The 20,115-nt window shown below is 42.6% G+C and overlaps 1 protein-coding gene across 2 annotated transcripts; it reads right to left on the bottom strand.

The window, feature by feature from the left end:
- Positions 1–9,005: 9,005 nt before the first annotated feature.
- Positions 9,006–20,050, bottom strand: LOC121531611 (transcription initiation factor TFIID subunit 3-like). Of its 2 annotated transcripts, none has more exons than XM_045227100.1 (7): positions 19,703–20,050; positions 18,696–18,947; positions 16,642–18,455; positions 16,423–16,505; positions 13,005–13,254; positions 12,005–12,111; positions 9,006–10,219 (listed from the first exon to the last, which is right to left on the bottom strand). In XM_045227100.1, exons 1-7 carry the CDS (start codon positions 19,866–19,868, stop codon positions 10,105–10,107), a joined length of 2,787 nt encoding a protein of 928 aa, XP_045083035.1. In that variant the 5' UTR covers positions 19,869–20,050; the 3' UTR covers positions 9,006–10,104. The 2 variants fall into 2 exon arrangements, with proteins under 2 accessions (XP_045083035.1, XP_041692854.2); XM_041836920.2 differs by having other exon boundaries at positions 12,990–13,254; positions 19,703–20,049.
- Positions 20,051–20,115: the final 65 nt, after the last annotated feature.

Genomic DNA, 20,115 nt, shown 5'->3' on the forward strand with positions numbered 1-20,115 from the left:
ACAGAAACAGTGAAATTATATAATTCAGGAAATAACATCAATTTTAAAGGTAACACTTTCCAGAAGGTTAATATCATCTGAAAGGAAAGTCTCCACATCCGTTAGTCAACCACATCCTGTGTTAAGCTACTGAAAGACATGTGAAAGGGTTTGTGACTGAAAGTCTAAGACCCAGTTTCAGTCTCTCTGTCTCTCTGTCTCTCTGTCTCTCTCTCTCTCTCTCTCTCTCTCTCTCTCTCTCTCTCTCTCTCTCTCTCTCTCTCTCTCTCTCTCTCTCTTCTCAATTAAGGGGCTTTATTGACATGGGAAACATATGCTTACATTGCCAAAGCAAGTGAAATAGATATTAAACAAAAGTGAAATGAACAATAAAAAATGAACAGTAATCATTACACTCACAAAAGTTCCAAAATAATAAAGACATTTGTCTATATACAGTGTTATAACGATGTGCAAATAGTTAAAGTACAAAAGGGAAAATAAATAAACATAAATATGGGTTGTATTTACAATGGTGTTTGTTCTTCACTGGTTGCCCTTTTCTTTAAGGCAACAGCTCACAAATATTGCTGGTGTGATGGCACACAGTGGTATTTCACCCAATAGATATGGGAGTTTATCAAAATTGGATTTGTTTTCGAATTATGTGTGGGTCTGTGTAATCTGAGGGAAATATGTGTCTCTAATATGGTCATACATTTGGCAGGAGGTTAGAAAGTGCAGCTCAGTTTCCACCTCATTTTGTGGGCAGTGTGCACATAGCCTGTCTTCTCTTGAGAGCCAGGTCTGCCTACGGCGGCCTTTCTCAATAGCAAGGCTATGCTCACTGAATCTGTACTTAGATTTCCTTAATTTTGGGTCAGTCACAGTGGTCAGGTATTCTGCCACTGTGTACTCTCTGTTTAGGGCCAAATGGCATTCTAATTTGCTCTGTTTTTTTGTTCATTCTTTCCAATGTGTCAGGTAATTATCTTTTTGTTTTCTCATGATTTGGTTGGGTCTAATTGTGTTACTGTCCTGGGGCTCTGTGGGGTCTGTTTGTGTTTGTGAACAGAGCCCCAGGACCAGCTTGCTTATGGGACTCTTCTCCAGGTTCATCTCTCTGTAGGTGATGGCTTTGTTATGGAAGGTTTGGGAATCCCTTCCTTTGAGGTGGTTGTAGAATTTAACAGCTCTTTTCTGGATTTTGATCATTAGCAGGTATCGGCCTAATTCTGCTCTGCATGCATTATTTGGTGTTTTACGTTGTACACAGAGGATATTTTTTGCAGAATTCTGCATGCAGAGTCTCAATTTGGTGTGTGTCCTATTTTGTGAATTCTTGGTCGGTGAGCGGACCCCAGACCTCACAACCATAAAGGGCAATGGGTTCTACAACTGATTCAAGTGTTTTTTGCCAGATCCTAATTGGTATGTCGAATTTTATGTTTTTTTTTATGGCATAGACTCTCAGATTGTTCACAGCTTTGTGGAAGTTACCTGTGGCGCTGATGTTTAGGCTGAGGTATGTATAGTTCTTTGTGTGCTCTAGGGCAACGGTGTCTAGATGGAATTTGTATTTGTGGTCCTGGCAACTGAAACCTTTTTTGGAACACCATTATTTCTGTCTTACTGAGATTTACTGTCAGGGCCCAGGTCTGACAGAATCTGTACAGAAGATCTAGGTGCTGCTGTAGGCCCTCCTTGGTTGGTGACAGAAGCACCAGATCATCAGCAAACAGTAGACATTTGACTTCAGATTCTAGTAGGGTGAGGCCAGGTGCTGCAGACTGTTCTAGTGCCCTCGTCAAGAGGGTGGGGCTTAAGCTGCATTCCTGTCTCACCCCACGGCCCTGTGGAAAGAAATGTGTGTGTTTTTTGCCCATTTTAACCGCACACTTGTTGTTTGTGTACATGGATTTTATAATGTCGCATGTTTTTCCCCCAACGCTACTTTCCATCAATTTGTATAGCAGACACTCATGCCAAATTGAGTCAAAAGCTATTTTGAAATCAACGAAGCATGAGAAGATTTTGCCTTAGTTTTGGTTTGTTTATTTGTCAATTAGGGTGTGCAGGGTGAATACGTGGTCTGTCGTACGATCATTTGGTAAAAATGCCAATTTGACATTTGCTCAGGACATTGTTTTCACTGAGCAAATGAGCTAGTCTGCTGTTGATGATAATGCAGAGGATTTTCCCAAGGTTGCTGTTGACGCATATCCCACGGTAGTTATTGGGGTCAAATTTGTCTCCACTTTTGTGGATTGGGCTGATCAGTCCTTGGTTCAAATATTGGGGAAGATGCCAGAGCTAAGGATGATGTTAAAGAGTTTAAGTGTAGCCAATTGGAATTTGTGGTCTGTATATTTTATCATGAATCTCTCTCTCTCTCTCTTTCAGTCTTTCTTACTCACTCACATGCTCATCATACCCTAAAGTGACAGGGTCAGTCTGTCTGGTGATTTCATGTGTTCACTAGCACTGCAGGTAAAGTAAAATAACTACCAGCAGCTTTACCTTTCTACTAGTGGGTGCACTTTCAGATGGATCTGTTTGTGAAAACAGATTCTGAAACTGCTGTCGGTCTGTGTCTTGTTTTCCATTGCTTTGTGGAAATGAAAGCTCCATCCATAGGTATCGGTTCTGGGTATTGGTAGTTTTTTGATAAATAAACCGGCTTTGAATTACGCTTTCATTGGGTCATTTAAACACCCTCAGAGGAACAATTTATGATGGAACAGATGACCCGGCAACAAGACCCGGCAACGAGCTGTGACCGTATGAGACTTGACACCCAACAGCACGGGGGGGAGAAAGAGGGAGACATCTTAACTACCCAACACCATAAGAGGCATTTGGCTAAGATTATCGACAGGACTGAACAGTCATTGTCATCACGAGAGGAGGTCAAGCATTCCGATAACCTCGTTTCTCCTGACGCCTCCATCCCCCTGTAGGTCTCAGGTCTCACATATCACACAGGAGAGGATACGGTTTGCTTGTAAAAAAGGATTTGCTCGACATTTGACATTATTCTTACATTAGCAGGGAAGAGCTTGTACAAGTCCAGTTCAATTTCAAATGCCAAATTTGTTTACAAAATGTTTACGCTACTCTCTCTCTCTCGCTCCCTCTGTTTACACTTTCGGTAACAGTGACTTGACTTAAACCCTGCACATATAATGCTTCATGGGTTTTTATAAGCATGTATGAGCCTACCACACTTTCTAGAAAGAAAGGCATTTGAAGAAATTGTTACACGTTCAATGATCTATGTATTGTTCAATGAATGCATGTTGTATGACCTGATAAAGCTGGCAGAGAGCCGCCATGAAAACACTTTTATTTATCTGTACAAACCAGTTGGTTAATGACCTTATCTTGCAAGAGAACACTTTTTTACTTCTCTTTTTCCTGTTTCGCTTCCTCTATGATTTCTTCACATCAGAAGACTGTCTCTTTCCTGTTCGAGGACCAGCTGTGGCACACACACTTTCACTCTTTATCTCACAACACTCGCTATATGCAGAATTACATTTTTAGAGCACTCACCGACACTATCCACCCACCCACCCACCACCCATACAACACAACACAGCCCAAGCATGACAGTATAATGCATCAGTTCTGCTTTCTGCCTGGCCAAACATTTCAATTTACTGTGAAGATTTCAACAAGATTTGGAGCCCACATCATCTGACTCAAGCAGTCTAAAATAGACCTAAATGAAACGCCCAGCGTGAGCTGTACCGGGTTGTGACAGACAGGCAGGCAGACAAACTGGCAGAGAGACAGACAGGAAGGCAGAGAGAGAGACAAACAGACAGAAAGGCAGAGAGACAGACAGGCAGGCAGAGACAGACAGACAGACAGGCAGACAGGGCAGACAGACAGACAGACAGACAGGCAGAGAGACAGACAGGGAGGCAGACTGAGACAGACCGCGAGACAGACAGACAGTCAGAGAGACAGACATAGGTAGAGACAGAACGGAAGGCAGACAGAGAGAGAGACAGACAGGAAGGCAGACAGAGAGACAGACAGGCAGAGATAGACAGACAGGCAGAGAGACAGACAGAAGAAAGGAATAGTGTAGGTGTCTCCTTAAAGGTGCAATCTGCAATAGTTAGTTGTTCAATGGCTATTTCAATTAATTATATATTATATACCCATTGGGAGTACAGATTACAGATTCTGGTTTTAAATGTCATCAAGATGCAAGTTACAAACCAATTGCCTAACTAATGGAGAGACATGATATTTAAAATACTGCCTGTTACTATGGTGATGATTTCGCTGCTTGCATGGTGTTGCTATTCCTATTATATACTGTATATAAAAGGATTAGATATCTGGAGAGCGAAATGTAACATTAACATGAATCCTATTAAAGACTGCAAAACAAAAACCCAGGTTTTTTTCATCGCTCTTTTCAATCAAACATTGCTAACAGCACATGCCATTTTTAACTACAGGCAGAAGAGTAACAACATGAGGTAGGCCTCATTATGGTCCGATCAGAAATCAATTTACTAGTCTATTATAATCCCGTGGTACCGGTGGTTTGTTGAGTCATGGGAGAAGAAGAGACAGACGCTACAAAAGCAACTGGACTTTCATGATTACAGTTCAAAGGCAGAAAGTGAAGTGGTCCACATGGGCCAAACTATTCACCAGAGACGTTCTTTCCCGTTTCTACATTCATTATTTGGGAGCACATTTTTTTTTTTTTTTGCATGCTGTGCACAAAATGAATTCCACTTCTTCACGCCCCAGAATCCAAAACATTGGATAAGAGCTCCTCTCTCAATGTCTTGGCATGTGAAGAAGCCTGCCAGTTCCTGCATTAAGAATGACACCATGTGGTCATATGGAGAAATGCAACATTTTAAGAATTGCTGTGTAATGGAACATGTACCTGTGCTGCACAGTGCCAGACAAACCTTTAAATTGGCAAAAAACTAAATACTATGTATTACCACACCAGGAAGATATTACTTCTTAAACATTATACCTACCCTAGGCTTTTTAAGTCTTATAAAAATACTTTATCAAGGTTCATACATGTCTATAACAAGTAATAAAGCGTTTTACCTGTTGTGTTTTTATTATTTACCTGTCGGCTTTAAGTAAAGTGTTACCGGATAGTTTACAGTAGGATTTAGGCTCTACTTAAACGTTCTGCGCTGGATAGTACTACTGGAACATTCTAGTAGGATCCACTTGGGGCGGCAGGTAGCTTAGTGGTTAAGAGCATTGTGCCAGTAACCGAAAGGTCGCTGGTTCTAATCCCCGAGCCTACTAGGTGAAAAATCTGTCGATGTGCCCTTGAGCAAGGCACTTATCCCTAATTGCTCCCGTAAGTCGCGTTGGATAAGAGCGTCTGCTAAATGACCCAAAAAATAACCTTGAGCATTCTACATGAGGTGTTTCTTGAATATTATACACTAGGCCCCTCAAACTCAACTCTGGACCTTGAAGCCAGTTCCACTGCATTTTTTCATTGTTCCCATCTAATCAGGGACTGATTTAGACCTGGGACACCAGGTGTGTGCAATTAACTATCAAGTAGAACAGAAAACCAGCAGGCTCCGGACCTCGTAGGGTCAGAGTTGAGTACCCCTGCACTAGGCTATACTTATATTATAAACAGCAGTCTGTTTCATCTCTTTGCCAACTCCTTATGGAAGGGGACTGTGGACCTACATAAGGAGTTGGCATTACTTGAACACTTCTTTTTGGCTTTTTTATGACTCCATACTCCTCAGACAATACAAATCCAATGACAGCAAAAATGACACACTGCTTCTTCATCCAAACATTTCAGATTAATTTAACAAATTCAACTTCACTGTTTTGTTAAAATATTTCCACTGTATTTTCATGAATTAAATGCATCAAAACAAAACAAACTAAATAAAAATTATCTTAGGGAAAAGGGTGAGAATTGCACACAGAACAATCAAAGTAAAAAATGAACGAAGGAAGATAGAAGAGGTAAATGATATTAACCTGAATCATTACAAGGATAGATGCGTACAGAGAATTTGGGTACAGATGAAGATGACCAACTACACTTTCCATTTTTTGGATGGCAATGAGATTAACAGACTGTTAGGCTTTAATAGTTGAAATATCAGCAAAATTAGATACCTTTACAACGAGCACAGCCACAGTATAACTCTGATCGGGAGACAATCTATATGAAGAAAAAATAATAATACAAACTTTCATTTAAAAAAATATACATAAATTACAGAAAATCATTCAAGTTAAAAACCAATAATCTGGAAATGGATTTAACAAATCAGAATACGAGTCCTAAGAACAAAATGCATGTGGCTTGGTTGGAAGTTGGTATTTACATACAAAGGCAGTCACCTTTATATACAATCCCCCATGTATTTATTTGGACAGTGAAGCTAAAACTTTTAATTTGGCTCTATACTCCAGCATTTTGGATTTGAGATCAAATGTTTTCTATGAGGCGACAGTACAGAATGTCACCTTATATTTGGGGGTATTTTCATATATCTGTTTTACCATTAAGAAATATAAGCACTTTATGCATTTAGTCCCCCCATTTGAAGTTGTCATAACAAGTACAGTATTTGGACAAATTAATTTATAGTGTATTACATTTAGTCAAAAGTTTAGAATTTTGTCCCATATTCCTAGCACACAATGACTACATCAAGTTTGTGACTCTACAAACTTGTTGGATGCATTTACAGTTTGTTTTGTTTGATTTGGATTATGTTGTGCCCAATAGAAATGAATGGTAAATAATGTGGTGTCATTTTGGAGTCACTTTTATTGTAAATAAGAATAGAATGTTTCTGAACACGTATACATTAATGTGGATACTACCATGATTACAGATAGTCCTGAATGAATCGTGAATAATGATGAGTGAGAAAGTTAAGAGGCATAAATATTATACCACCTCATAAAATGCTAACCTCCCCTGTTTTTGTCAATGGTTAGAGGTTAGCATGTTTTAGGGGTATGATCTTTGTGAATCTTTAACTTCCTCACTCATCATTATTGACAATTCAGTGATGATTATCCGTAATCATGGTAGGATCCACATTAATGTAGAATATTGTTATTTACAATAAAGGTGATTCTAAATTGACACAATACATTATTTACCATTGATTTCTATTTGACACAACATAATCGGAAACAACCAAAACAAACTGCAAATGCATCCAAGAAGTTTGTAGAGTCACAAGCTTGATGTAGTCATTGTGTGCTAGAAATATGGGACCAAATACTAACCTTTTTAATAAATGTAATACACTATAAGTGAATTTTTTCAAAATACTTACGACACCTTCAAATGGGCGGACTAGATACATAAAGTGCATTAATTTCTATACAGTAAAACAGATATGTATGAAAATACCCTCAAATAAAATGGGACATTCTTTACTGTCACCTCATATACACTACCGTTCAAAAGTTTGGGGTCACTTAGAAATGTCCCTGTTTTCGAAAGAAAAGCATTTTTTTGTCCATTAAAATAACATAAAATTGAGCAGAAATACAGTGTAGACATTGTTAATGTTGTAAATGGCTATTGTAGCTGGAAACGGCTGATTTTTGATGGAATATCTACATAGGCGTACAGAGGCCCATTATCAGCAACCATCAGTCCTGTGTTCCAATGGCACGTTGTGTTTGCTAATCCAAGTTTATCATTTTAAAAGGCTAACTGCTCAATAGAAAACCCTTTTGCAATTATGTTATCACAGCTGAAAACTGTTTTGCTGATTAAAGAAGCAATAAAACTGGCCTTCTTGAGACTAGTTGAGTATCTGGAGCATCAGCAATTGTGGGTTCGATTACAGGCTCAAAATGGCCAGAAACAAATAACTTTCTTCTGAAACTCTTTCTTCTGAAACTCGTCAGTCTATTCTTGTTCTGAGAAATTATGGCTAATCCATGCGAGAAATTGCAAAGAAACTGAAGATCTCGTACAACGCTGTGTACTACTCCCTTCACAGAACAGCGCAAACTGTCTCTAACCAGAATAGAAAGAGGAGTGGGAGGCCCCAGTGCACAACTGAGCAAGAGGACAAATACATTAGAGTGTCTAGTTTGAGAAACAGACACCTCACAGGTCCTCAACTGGCAGCTTCATTAAATAGTACCCGCAAAACACCAGTCTCAATGTCAACAGTGAAGGCGGCTCCGGGATGCTGATAGGCAGAGTTGCAAAGAAAAAGCCATCTCTCAGACTGCCCATCTTAATCTTTTCTTTTTATTGGCCAGTCTGAGATATGGCTTTTTCTTTGCAACTCTGCCTAGAAGGTCAGCATCCCGGAGTCGCCTCTTCACTGTTGACATTGAGACTGGTGTTTTGCGGGTACTATTTAATGAAGCTGCCAGTTGAGGACCTGTGAGGCGCCTGTTTCTCAAACTAGACACTCAACCTAATGTATTTGTCCTCTTGCTCAGTTGTGCACTGGGGCCTCCCACTCCTCTTTCTATTCTGGTTAGAGACAGTTTGCGCTGTTCTGTGAAGGGAGTAGTACACAGCGTTGTACAGGATCTTCAGTTTCTTGGCAATTTCTCGCATGGAATAGCCATAATTTCTCAGAACAAGAATAGACTGACGAGTTTCAGAAGAAAGTTATTTGTTTCTGGCCATTTTGAGCCTGTAATTGAACCCACAATTGCTGACACTCCAGATACTCAACTAGTCTCAAGGCCAGTTTTATTGCTTCTTTAATCAGCACAACAGTTTTCAGCTGTGCTAACATAATTGCAAAAGGGTTTTCTAATGATCAATTAGCCTTTTAAAATGATAAACTTGGATTAGCAAACACAACGTGCCATTGGAACACAGGACTGATGGTTGCTGATAATGGGCCTCTGTATGCCTATGTAGATATTCCATTAAAAATCAGGCGTTTCCAGCTACAATAGCCATTTACAACATTAACAATGTCTACAATCTATTTCTGATTAATTTTATGTTATTTTAATGGACAAAAAAAATGATTTTCTTTCGAAAACAGGGACATTTCTATGTGACCCCAAACTTTTGAACGGTAGCGTAAAACATTTGATCTCAAATCCAAAATATAGTATAAAGCCAAATTACACATTTTAGCTTCACTTTCCAAATAAATATGTAGGGGAGTGTACATTACATATTTAATGATACTGCAGCAGAAAACCGGGAGGGGGGATTTTAAACAGGCAGAATCTGAATCGGTCATTCAGTTTGATATTATTGACCTATGTGACAATACTAGCCTGGTTCCCAGATCTGTTTGTGCTGTCTCCAACTCAAGCCAATAGCCATAGGAATTGGCAAGACAGCACACACATATCTGGGACCAGGCTATGACAATACTAATGAAACAACAAGAATAATGTGGCAATGGATGAATGTAGACTTTTCTCTATACCCTCTCTTTGACAACATTGAACTCAACAGTTATCCATTTGTAGCCATGATGATTGAAAAGCATGATCTCCGTGATGACATCAGAGCACCTGAACATTCCTTCCTGAACGCTGGGCTCCCACATCAACAGAGGCTGCGTCCCAATTATCTACCCTTCTCCCGAAGTGGGCACTTGCACAGTCCCTTTCGTGGATTGAACAATCTCCTGGAGCACCTTTCCCCATCATGGATTTAACAAATGGTTGAAACTCCTTTCAGCCATTGCTTACACCAATCCAAGCATTTTAAATCCATGACGTGGAGGGTGCTAGTGCACACCGGCAGAAGGGTAGAGAACCAGGACGCAGCCTTAAAGCCTCCGAAACACTTTACAGAAGGGAGGGGAAGGAAGCATAGTAACCATGGAGCCCACAGGAGAACGGAGGTTGGATATGTGCTGGTTAAAGAGTCTGTTTTTCTTTTCTTTTCTTTTTTCTTCTACAGAGTCACACACGGCGCTATCATATCATTGGCTGATCATGTCAGTCACTAAAATCATCAGGAGGTGTGAATGTCCCATCTGTCATGTTGATTTACTTCTTTCTTTGTTTGTTTACAGCAGTGCCAGGAGTGTTCCAAAAGGATGGTTTGAAGAAGCAGACAGTCCAGTGAATGAAAAGTACCAAGTCCAAAGTGAGCTTTGTTTTGCAAAGTCTCTCTCAATGCACTTTGTGTTTCCTCTTCTTGTGTTTTTTGTCCTTCTTCTTGCCGGCACACTTCACACAGAACCACTGCTGGTCCTCGGGAGGGGCTGAGACCATCCCGACACAAGGCCTGGGGGGAGAAAGACGGAATCAGTGAGTGATAAAAAGAAGGGATCAAAAAGGGATAGTTAGAGAGGATCAGCTTTCCCCAGCGTAGGAACATTGGCTAGTTACTGCTGTAGAACCATAGTGAGGAACATTGACTAGTTATTGCTGTAGAACCATAGTGAGGAACATTGACTAGTTATTGCTGTAGAACCATAGTGAGGAACATTGACTAGTTATTGCTGTAGAACCATAGTGAGGAACATTGACTAGTTATTGCTGTAGAACCATAGTGAGGAACATTGACTAGTTATTGCTGTAGAACCATAGTGAGGAACATTGACTAGTTATTACTGTAGAACCATAGTGAGGAACATTGACTAGTTACTGTAGAAACATAGTGAGGAACATTGACTAGTTACTGTAGCGTAGCTGTAGAACCATAGTGAGGAACATTGACTAGTTACTGTAGCGTAGCTGTAGAACCATAGTGAGGAACATTGACTAGTTATTGCTGTAGAACCATAGTGAGGAACATTGACTAGTTATTACTGTAGAACCATAGTGAGGAACATTGACTAGTTATTGCTGTAGAACCATAGTGAGGAACATTGACTAGTTATTACTGTAGAACCATAGTGATGAACATTGACTAGTTATTGCTGTAGAACCATAGTGAGGAACATTGACTAGTTATTGCTGTAGAACCATAGTGAGGAACATTGACTAGTTATTACTGTAGAACCATAGTGAGGAACATTGACTAGTTACTGTAGCGTAGCTGTAGAACCATAGTGAGGAACATTGACTAGTTACTGTAGCGTAGCTGTAGAACCATAGTGAGGAACATTGACTAGTTATTGCTGTAGAACCATAGTGAGGAACATTGACTAGTTATTACTGTAGAACCATAGTGAGGAACATTGACTAGTTATTGCTGTAGAACCATAGTGAGGAACATTGACTAGTTATTACTGTAGAACCATAGTGATGAACATTGACTAGTTATTGCTGTAGAACCATAGTGAGGAACATTGACTAGTTATTGCTGTAGAACCATAGTGAGGAACATTGACTAGTTATTGCTGTAGAACCATAGTGAGGAACATTGACTAGTTATTGCTGTAGAACCATAGTGAGGAACATTGACTAGTTATTGCTGTAGAACCATAGTGAGGAACATTGACTAGTTATTACTGTAGAACCATAGTGAGGAACATTGACTAGTTATTGCTGTAGAACCATAGTGAGGAACATTGACTAGTTATTGCTGTAGAACCATAGTGATGAACATTGACTAGTTATTACTGTAGAAACATAGTGAGGAACATTGACTAGTTATTGCTGTAGAACCATAGTGAGGAACATTGACTAGTTATTGCTGTAGAACCATAGTGATGAACATTGACTAGTTATTGCTGTAGAACCATAGTGAGGAACATTGACTAGTTATTACTGTAGAACCATAGTGAGGAACATTGACTAGTTATTGCTGTAGAACCATAGTGAGGAACATTGACTAGTTATTGCTGTAGAACCATAGTGATGAACATTGACTAGTTATTACTGTAGAACCATAGTGAGGAACATTGACTAGTTATTGCTGTAGAACCATAGTGAGGAACATTGACTAGTTATTGCTGTAGAACCATAGTGAGGAACATTGACTACTAGTCAATGTTCCTCACTATGGTTCTACAGCAATAACTTGTCATATCAGCTGGACTGAACCAGAGTAAATTAATGAATGAATAAACAAATGAATGAATTAATGGATGGATGGATTAATTAATCCAAACCTCTCTCTTACCAGTGGTACCAGTCATCGCAGTCATCACAGCCGATCATGGGACTACCGTCGTCACGTTTGTTACAGCCAGGACAGATCCAGATCTGGTTTCCCCACTCATCACGGATCTACAGGGGAAACAACATCTTAGCAACAACACACTCAGGAGTAGAATATCTGGCTTCCCCACTCATCACGGATCTACAGGGGAAACAACGTGTTAGCAACAAGACAGAATATGCATCGCATAAATTAAAAATGTTTATTATGTATGCCTATGTATACCGAGTGGACAAAATATTAAGAACATCTGCTCTTTCCATGACACTGACCAGGTGAAAGTTATGATCCCTTATCGATGTCACTTGTTAAATCCACTTCAATCAGTGTAGATGAAGGGGAGGAGACAGGTTAAAGAAGGATTTTTAAGCCTTGAGACAATTGAGACATGGATTGTGTATGTGTGCCATTCAGAGGGTGAATGGGCAAGACAAAAGATTTAAGTGCATTTGAACGGGGTATGGTAGTAGGTGCCAGGCGCACCGGTTTGTGTCGAGAACTGCAACACTGCTCAACAGTTTCCTATGTGTATCAAGAATGGTCCACCACCCAAAGGACATCCAGCCAACTTGACACAACTGTGGGAAGCATTGGAGTCAACTTGGGCCAGCATCCCTGTAGAATGCTTTCGACACCTGGTAGAGTCCATGCCTCGATGAATTGAGGCTGTTCTGAGGGCAAAAGGGGGTGCAACTCAATATTAGTGAGGTGTTCTTAATGTTTGGTATACTCAGTGTATATCCATTACCTGTTACTATCCGGAGCAATGGAGAACACTCTCAAGACTATGTATGCTGCAGTTGTGCTCTTCAATAAAACATATTTCAAACAGATAGGAGTAGATAGACATGAGATATGTATGAGTGATAAAGGGGGTCTGGGACCCTCAGGAATAGACAGAATAGTCAAGAGAGATAGATGAGTAATGAAGTGGGGTGGGACTCACCACGTATGTACTGACAGTTTCAGTGACCACGCTGCGTACAAATGTTTTGCCGGAGGACAGCATTGATGCAGGTGACAGCATGGCAGGGGGAGGGTTGTCAGGGGGAAGATGGGATGCAGGAGGAGCCAACGAGGGTATCGGGGGGAGGATTGGAGGAGGTGGCGGCAGCTGAAGGCGACTGCCGGGACCAGATTTGGTGGTGGGGGTCTTGGGTGCTGGAATCTTGGGCGGTGGCTCGGAATTCGGAACCACCTTGCTGATAACTCTGGAGATGGAAAGAGAGAGAGAGAGAGAGAGAGAGAGAGAGAGAGAGAGAGAGAGAGAGAGAGAGAGAGAGAGAGAGAGAGAGAGAGAGAGAGAGAGAGAGATCAGAGCCAATGAGAAATGACTTCATGCGAGTAAAAAATACAGAGGCCCTGAACCACATAGGACCAGACACAGCACTTGTTTTGTACATCTATGTATGTAGGTGTTCCTGTGTCAGTGTGTGCTGTACATGTTTGATGCAGCTGTATGCTGCAGCCAAATTAAGTTAAAGGTGCAATATGTAGAAATTGCTCAGCCATTTCCTGGTTGCTAAAATTCTAATAGTTCACATAATTTCAAGCAATGTATAGTGTAGAGAATCATTGTACTATCTAAACCGCTGTGAAATATATTTTCAGTAACCAAAAATATTGTATTTTCAGCCGTTTGAAGCTTGTGTACAAAATCGAAAGTAAAAGACGCAAAAACGAAACTTAAGAACAGGAAGTATAGAAATAGCGCACATAGAACATATCTACCGCTTCTTAGACTCGCTCAATGCAAATGACAGATGTACAACTCACATTTCAATGGGAATTTGGTCGGGTCGCCCAAAAAGGGACATTTACAGTATTCAGACCCCTTGACCTTTCCCACATTTTGTTTTGTTACTGCCTTATTCTAAAATGGATGAAATCATTTTTTCCCCTCATCAATCTACACACAATACCCCATAATGACAAAGCAAAAACAGGATTTTTTAAATGTTATTTTTATACGGAAAGATCACATTTACATAAGTATTCAGACCATTTACTCAGTACTTTGTTGAAGCACCTTTGGTAGCGATTACTGCCTTTGAGTCAGTCTTCTTGGATATGACGCTACAAGCTTGGCACACCTGTATTTGGGGAGTTTCTCCCATTCTTCTCTGCAGATCCTCTAAAGCACTGTCAGGTTGGATGGGGATCATAGCTGCACAGCTATTTTCAGGTCTCTCCAGAGATGTTCGATCGGGTTCAAGTCCGGGCTCTGGCTAGGTGTCTCAAGGACATTCAGAGACTTGTCCCGAAGCCACTCCTGTGTTGTCTTGGCTGTGTGCTTAGGGTCGTTGTCCTGTTGGAAAGTGAACCTTCGACCCAGTCTCAGGTCCAAAGCACTCTGGAGCAGGTTTTCATCAAGGATCTCTCTGTACTTTGCTCCGTTCATCTTTCCCTCGATCCTGACTAGTCTCCCAGTCCCTGCCGCTGAAAAACATTCCAACAGCATGATGCTGCCACCAACATGCTTCACCGTAGGGATGGTGCCAGGTTTCCTCCAGACGTGAAGCTTGGTATTCAGACCAAAGAGTTCAATCTTGGTTTCATCAGACCAGAGACACTTGTTTCTCATGGTCTGAGAGTCCTTTAGGTGCCTTTTGGCAACTCCAAGCAGGCTGTCATGTGCATTCTACTGAGGAGTGGCTTCTGTCTGGCCACTACCATAAAGGCCTGATTGGTGGAGTGCTGTAGAGATGGTTGTCCTTCTAGAAGGTTCTCCCATCTCCACAGAGGAACTCTGGAGCTCTGTCAGAGTGACCAAGGCCCTTCTCCCCTGATTGCTCAGTTTGGCCGGGCGGACAGCTCTAGGAAGAGAATTGGTGGTTCCAGACTTCTTCCATTTAAGAATGATGGAGGCCACTGTGTTTTTGGGGACCTTCAATGCTGCAGACATTTTTTGGTGCCCTTCCCCAGATCTGTGCCTCGACACAATCCTGTCTCGGAGCTCCATGGACAATTCCTTCGACCTCATGGCTTGTTTTTTGCTTTGACATGCACTGTCAATTGTGGGACCTTATATAGACAGGTTTCTGCCGTTCCAAATCATGTCCAATCAGATTAATTTACCACAGGTGGACTCCAATCACGTTGTAGAAACATCTCAAGGATGATCGATGGCAACAGGATAACCCTGAGCTCAATTTTGAGTCTCATATCGATCATAGCCTACTGCTGGAAAAACGTATGTGATATGGCTTTACACCCCCTGCTATAATGTGGATAAAGAGTTACTTGTCTTAACAGAACACAGAGGGTGTTCTTTAATGGAAGCCTCTCAAACATAATCCAGGTGGAATCAGGAATTCCCCAGGGCAGCTGTCTAGGCCCCTTGCTTTTTTCCATCTTTACTAACGACATGCCACTGGCTTTGAGTAAAGCCAGTGTGTCTATGTATGCGGATAACTCAACACTATACACGTCAGCTACTATAGCAACTGAAATAACTGCAAAACGTAAAGAGTTGCAGTTAGTTTCGGAATGGGTGGCAAGGAATAAGTTAGTCCTGAATATTTTCAAAACTAAAAGCATTGTATTTGGGAAAAATCATTCACTAAACCCTAAACCTCAACTACATCTCGTAATGAATAATGTGGAAATTGAGCAAGTTGAGGTGACTAAACTGCTTGGAGTAACCCTGGATTGTAGACTGTCATGGTCAAAGCATATTGATACAACAGTAGCTAATATGGGGAGAAGTATGTCTATAATTAAGCGCTGCTCTGCCTTCTTAACAACACTATCAACAGGTCCTACAGGCCCTAGTTTTGTAGCACCTAGACTACTGTTCAGTAGTGTGGTCAGGTGCCACAAAGAGGGACTTGGGAAAATTGCAGTTGGCTCAGAACAGGGCAGCACGGCTGCCCCTTAAAAGTACACGGAGAGCCAACATTAATGACATGCATGTCAGTCTCTCCTGGCTCAGAGTGGAAGAGAGATTAACTTCATCACTGCTTGTTTTTGTAAGAGGTGTTGACAAGCTGAATGTACTAAGTTGTCTGTTTGGAATACTGTTTTATATGTAATGTAAGTGCTTTAATATGTTTGGACCCCAGGAAGAGTAGCTGCTGCCTTGGCAGCAGCTAATGGGGATCCCTAATAAATACAAACAGCAAAGGGCCTGAATACTTACATAAATAAGGTATTTATGTTTTTATACATATGCTAAAAATTTTAAAACGTTTCGCTTTGTCATTATGGGGTATTGTGTGTAGATTGATGAGGATATATATATATATATTTTTTTAAATCCATTTTAGAAAAAGGCTGTAACGTAACAAAATGTGGAAAAGGTCAAGAGGTCTTAATATTTTCCAAATGCACTGTAAATGGACTAATAAAGTTGTATTGATTTGAATTGAGAAACGTACATTTTGTCCTGTCCAGCCCCCACCCTCAGGGTCAGCCTGGGGATGACAGGAGACGGGACAGTCACTGGAGTCTCCACCCTCACCTAGAAGAAGAAGAAGAAGAAGAAGAAGAAGAAGAAGAAGAAGAAGAAACGTGTTATTGTGTGTGTGTGTAAGATGCTTCACTAATGTTTTATAAAACGCTACACTACAAACCAATACTGGGAAAAGACAAGTTACCTTTTCTAGCCTGATCCTCTCTTTTTCCTTCTCTCGCTTCTTCTCTTCCTTATCTCTCTCCTTCTCCCTCTCCTTGTCTTTATCTTTCTTCTTCTTCTTCTTCTTGTCTTTCTTCTTGTCCTTCTCCTTGCTCTTCACATCCTTGTCCTGGAGGATGGGGGGAAGAGGGGGCAACATGGAGGGGATGCGGAGACACGTGGACGGGCTGAACCGGACAGGCATGTCACCCAAACTGAATGGGGTGAGGGAGGATATCTTCTGCCTGTCCTTACCTTTGTCCCGCTTGTCTTTGTCCTTCTTGCTCTTCTCCTTCTTCTTGTCTTTCTGTTTGTCCTTCTCCTTCTTGCCGCTGCCATCCCCTCCATCTCGGGACTTGATCTTGATCATGGATCCTTCCGGACTGCCGAACCCTGACCTCTGACCCTGGAAGTGTTCCCCGAGGTCGTCCTTGTTTCCAATGTCCTTCCATGGCATCTTGGCCTCTTTGGAGAAAGAATCTTTGCTCTTCCCCCTGTTCTTATCCTTGTTCTTCTCTTTCATCTTCCCCCTGTTCTTATCCCTCTCTTTATCTTTTGGTTTCTCTCCTTTATCCTTCATCTTTGTCTTGAGCTCCTTCTTCAGTTTCTTCTTGATGTCAGCCGAGGAGACGAGCTTGTTCTTCTCCTGGTACATCTTGAGGAGGGGTTCCGGGGTCGGGGGCGAGGCGGACGCTGAGGTGAGGTACGATTCGTCCTGGGGTTGTCCTGCCGAGGGACCCCCCTGGTTCACCTTGCGTATGACCTCGTTGATGGAGTCGTCCATGGTCCAGTTCCCGGGGCCGCCACCTGTGCTGAGTTGTAGTGGCGTGGACGTGTCTTTACCAAGGCTGTTGGCATCCAGTGAGAGCTTAGGCGTTCCTCCTGGCTCCATGATAGTGAGCCTCCGGGGAGAGGAGAAGCCATCGCTCTCCGACTCGCAGCCCGACGAGAAGGCGAAGGGGTCGGGCTCCCGCTCGGCGCACGCCCTGGCGATCACAGCGTCGATGGAGTCGTTGATATCGGCGTTGTCGGTGCCAGGTTCGACGAGTTTACCTGAGATGAAACCCGCCAGCTCGTGGTCCTCCAGGCTTTGGACGTGGATGTTCTCTTTCCCCATCCTCTCGCTGAGGGCTGACAGTGGCAGCCTCTGTAGGCCAAGGGCCTGAGCCTCCGACTTGCCCTGGGGGTGAGACCCAGACTTGGCTCCAGAGCCCATCTTGGGGCTCTTGGGACTTTTAGGGCTCTTGGTCTGGCCAGGGGACTTTTTCCTTTCCTTGGAAGATTTAGGCGAGCAGATGGGGCTGCCTGACATAGCCCCACCAGCATTGACCCCCTTGGGGGACTTAGTCCGTGGCCTGCCAGGGGATGAGCCTTTTGGCCCTTTGCGGCCTTGACCGCCATGAGACTTATGATCCGAGTGTCTCCCGGGGGTCACCGGCTGGGGTCTGAATGACGTTGGAGGCCCAGGTGTCTCAGGGGACAGAGACATTGAACCCAGGCTGTCATGAGAGTGAGAGGCCATCATGCCTGGAGGAACACGTTGGGGGTTGAGGGAGGTGAGGGGCTCCCTGGGCTCCATGCTCCAGTCGGGGCTGAAGCCAGGGTGCATGCGAGGCCTCTTGGAGGTGGGCATCATACCCATGGCAGCGTCGGGGCTGTCCAGGTGTCTCTTCACAGGGTGGTTCTCATCATTCACTGCCTCGTCATCATCCATATCCTCATCGGTATCGTCCAGCGGGACCTGCATGGCCTCGGCAGAGGTGCCCATGTCAGCCAGGGCTTCCTCCTCCTCCTCTTCTACAGGTGAAAGAGAACACTGAGTTAATCAATCACTCAGTCTTCCAGGGTCTGATTGGCATTGAATTAAAGGAGGAAGATAAAAACCATCTGTCTATCAAAACCCCATTAACACACAAATACAAACAGAAGCATACACACACTCCCTATCTCATGACATTCTCTATACACTGCACAACTGTTCTTCATAGAGGTAAGTTGTGCCACACAAACACACACACATAATGCTACAGCCCTTACCTTCCTGTAGTGAGACCAAGGGTGGCATATAATCTGGAACGTAGTCCTTCCTCTCCTCTGCGTCCCCCCGGAGCCCCACTCCAGGCTGAGGGAACTGCAGCACGTTGTTCTTGCTTAGGGGGAATAGGGGCGTCTGCTGGGCGAAGCCTACAGGCTCCAGGTTGTGGACATAGTCCTCCAGCTCAGACAGACTCACCCCCAGCAGCCTGAATGCCTGGCCTACGTCGTCCAGCACTGGGTCTGTTCGCCCATCTAGGAATAAACAGGAGTATGCATGAGACATCGCACCGAAAGGTCTTCTTTAACATGTATCTTACTAAGGGTCAAACCCAAGGAGTGAGACTGAATGGACAACAAGGATAATTTCATGCAAGGACTTACATACAGTATATCCTTTGTCATATGGATCATCCTCTTTCTTAATCATGGTTTGATTGAGCCAAAATGAAGATTAGCTAAACCATTAGCTATTATGTCTTCAGCAAATAGTTCATTTTCTGTAATTTTATCCCCAAGGGAAAGACGTGACAATTATTGACAAACCTACTACATTTCTAGGATAGTATATTCTTAAAAGCCATTTCTAAATGAGATACCACACTGGGTTCCTTCTCTCCCATGTTGAACACTCCCCTATGTTGACATCTGAGCTAACCATTTCAGACACAGCATGACCGGTTTCAACTGAGAAACACAAATACACATGGCCAAAACATACAAAATGTACACAATTGAGCTAACTACACAGATACATACATGCAATACTTAGAAAATGTATACTCGCAAACATAACTAAGTCTGGTCATTGATTACATCATGTGGCTAACTAACATAGTTGGTTAGCAGCTAGGCTATCTTTACTGTACATGTCTCTGACAAGCTATTAGCACTAACGTTAGGCCTCGATTGGAGGGGGCGCTAGTCACCGAGCCGGGAATAAACAACGTGATCCAATACCTAGCCAGATCACTCACGTCAAGTAGACATGTCGGAAATACAGTACTTACAGAGCTCCGAATATCGATGACAACCCCTGGCCAACTGCTGGATATATCTGTGCAGAACATCGGAAAGCAGGTCGCAGGCGGTGAGCTGCACCGCATCCCAGCCCAACGCTTGGCAGATCTGCGCCACCGACACACGCAGCAGCGAGCGGGCATAGCTCTCACACATCTCACTGACTTTAGTAACGGTCCTTGCTTCGTCAATCCCTACTATAAAACATCATCCTGTTCTTCATGATGCATGAAATACATGCAGGTCGCGAACAAAACGCTCGATGAGGGTTAATTTTGACATCTATTCGTGTAAATATGTTGGCGCTCTCGCCAGAGCCGCCATCTTGTTTCCACCGACAAAACCATCCTAGAAAACGTTGATTAGACATGCGCAAAAACATGGGACAACCCACTAAACAAGG

Source organism: Coregonus clupeaformis, chromosome 19 (genome assembly GCF_020615455.1).
Source record: "Coregonus clupeaformis isolate EN_2021a chromosome 19, ASM2061545v1, whole genome shotgun sequence".
Taxonomy (NCBI): Eukaryota; Metazoa; Chordata; class Actinopteri; order Salmoniformes; family Salmonidae; genus Coregonus; species Coregonus clupeaformis.

Bases quoted from the DNA above. Each gene is read 5' to 3' on its own strand.
- LOC121531611 (XM_041836920.2), bottom strand. From the start codon at position 19,868: ATGTGTGAGAGCTATGCCCGCTCGCTGCTGCGTGTGTCGGTGGCGCAG. The intron at 18,456-18,695 runs GTAAGGGCTGTA...TTTCACCTGTAG, and splicing joins CTTGGTCTCACTACAGGAAG to AAGAGGAGGAGGAGGAAGCC. The intron at 16,506-16,641 runs GTAACTTGTCTT...TTCTTCTTCTAG, and splicing joins AGAGGATCAGGCTAGAAAAG to GTGAGGGTGGAGACTCCAGT.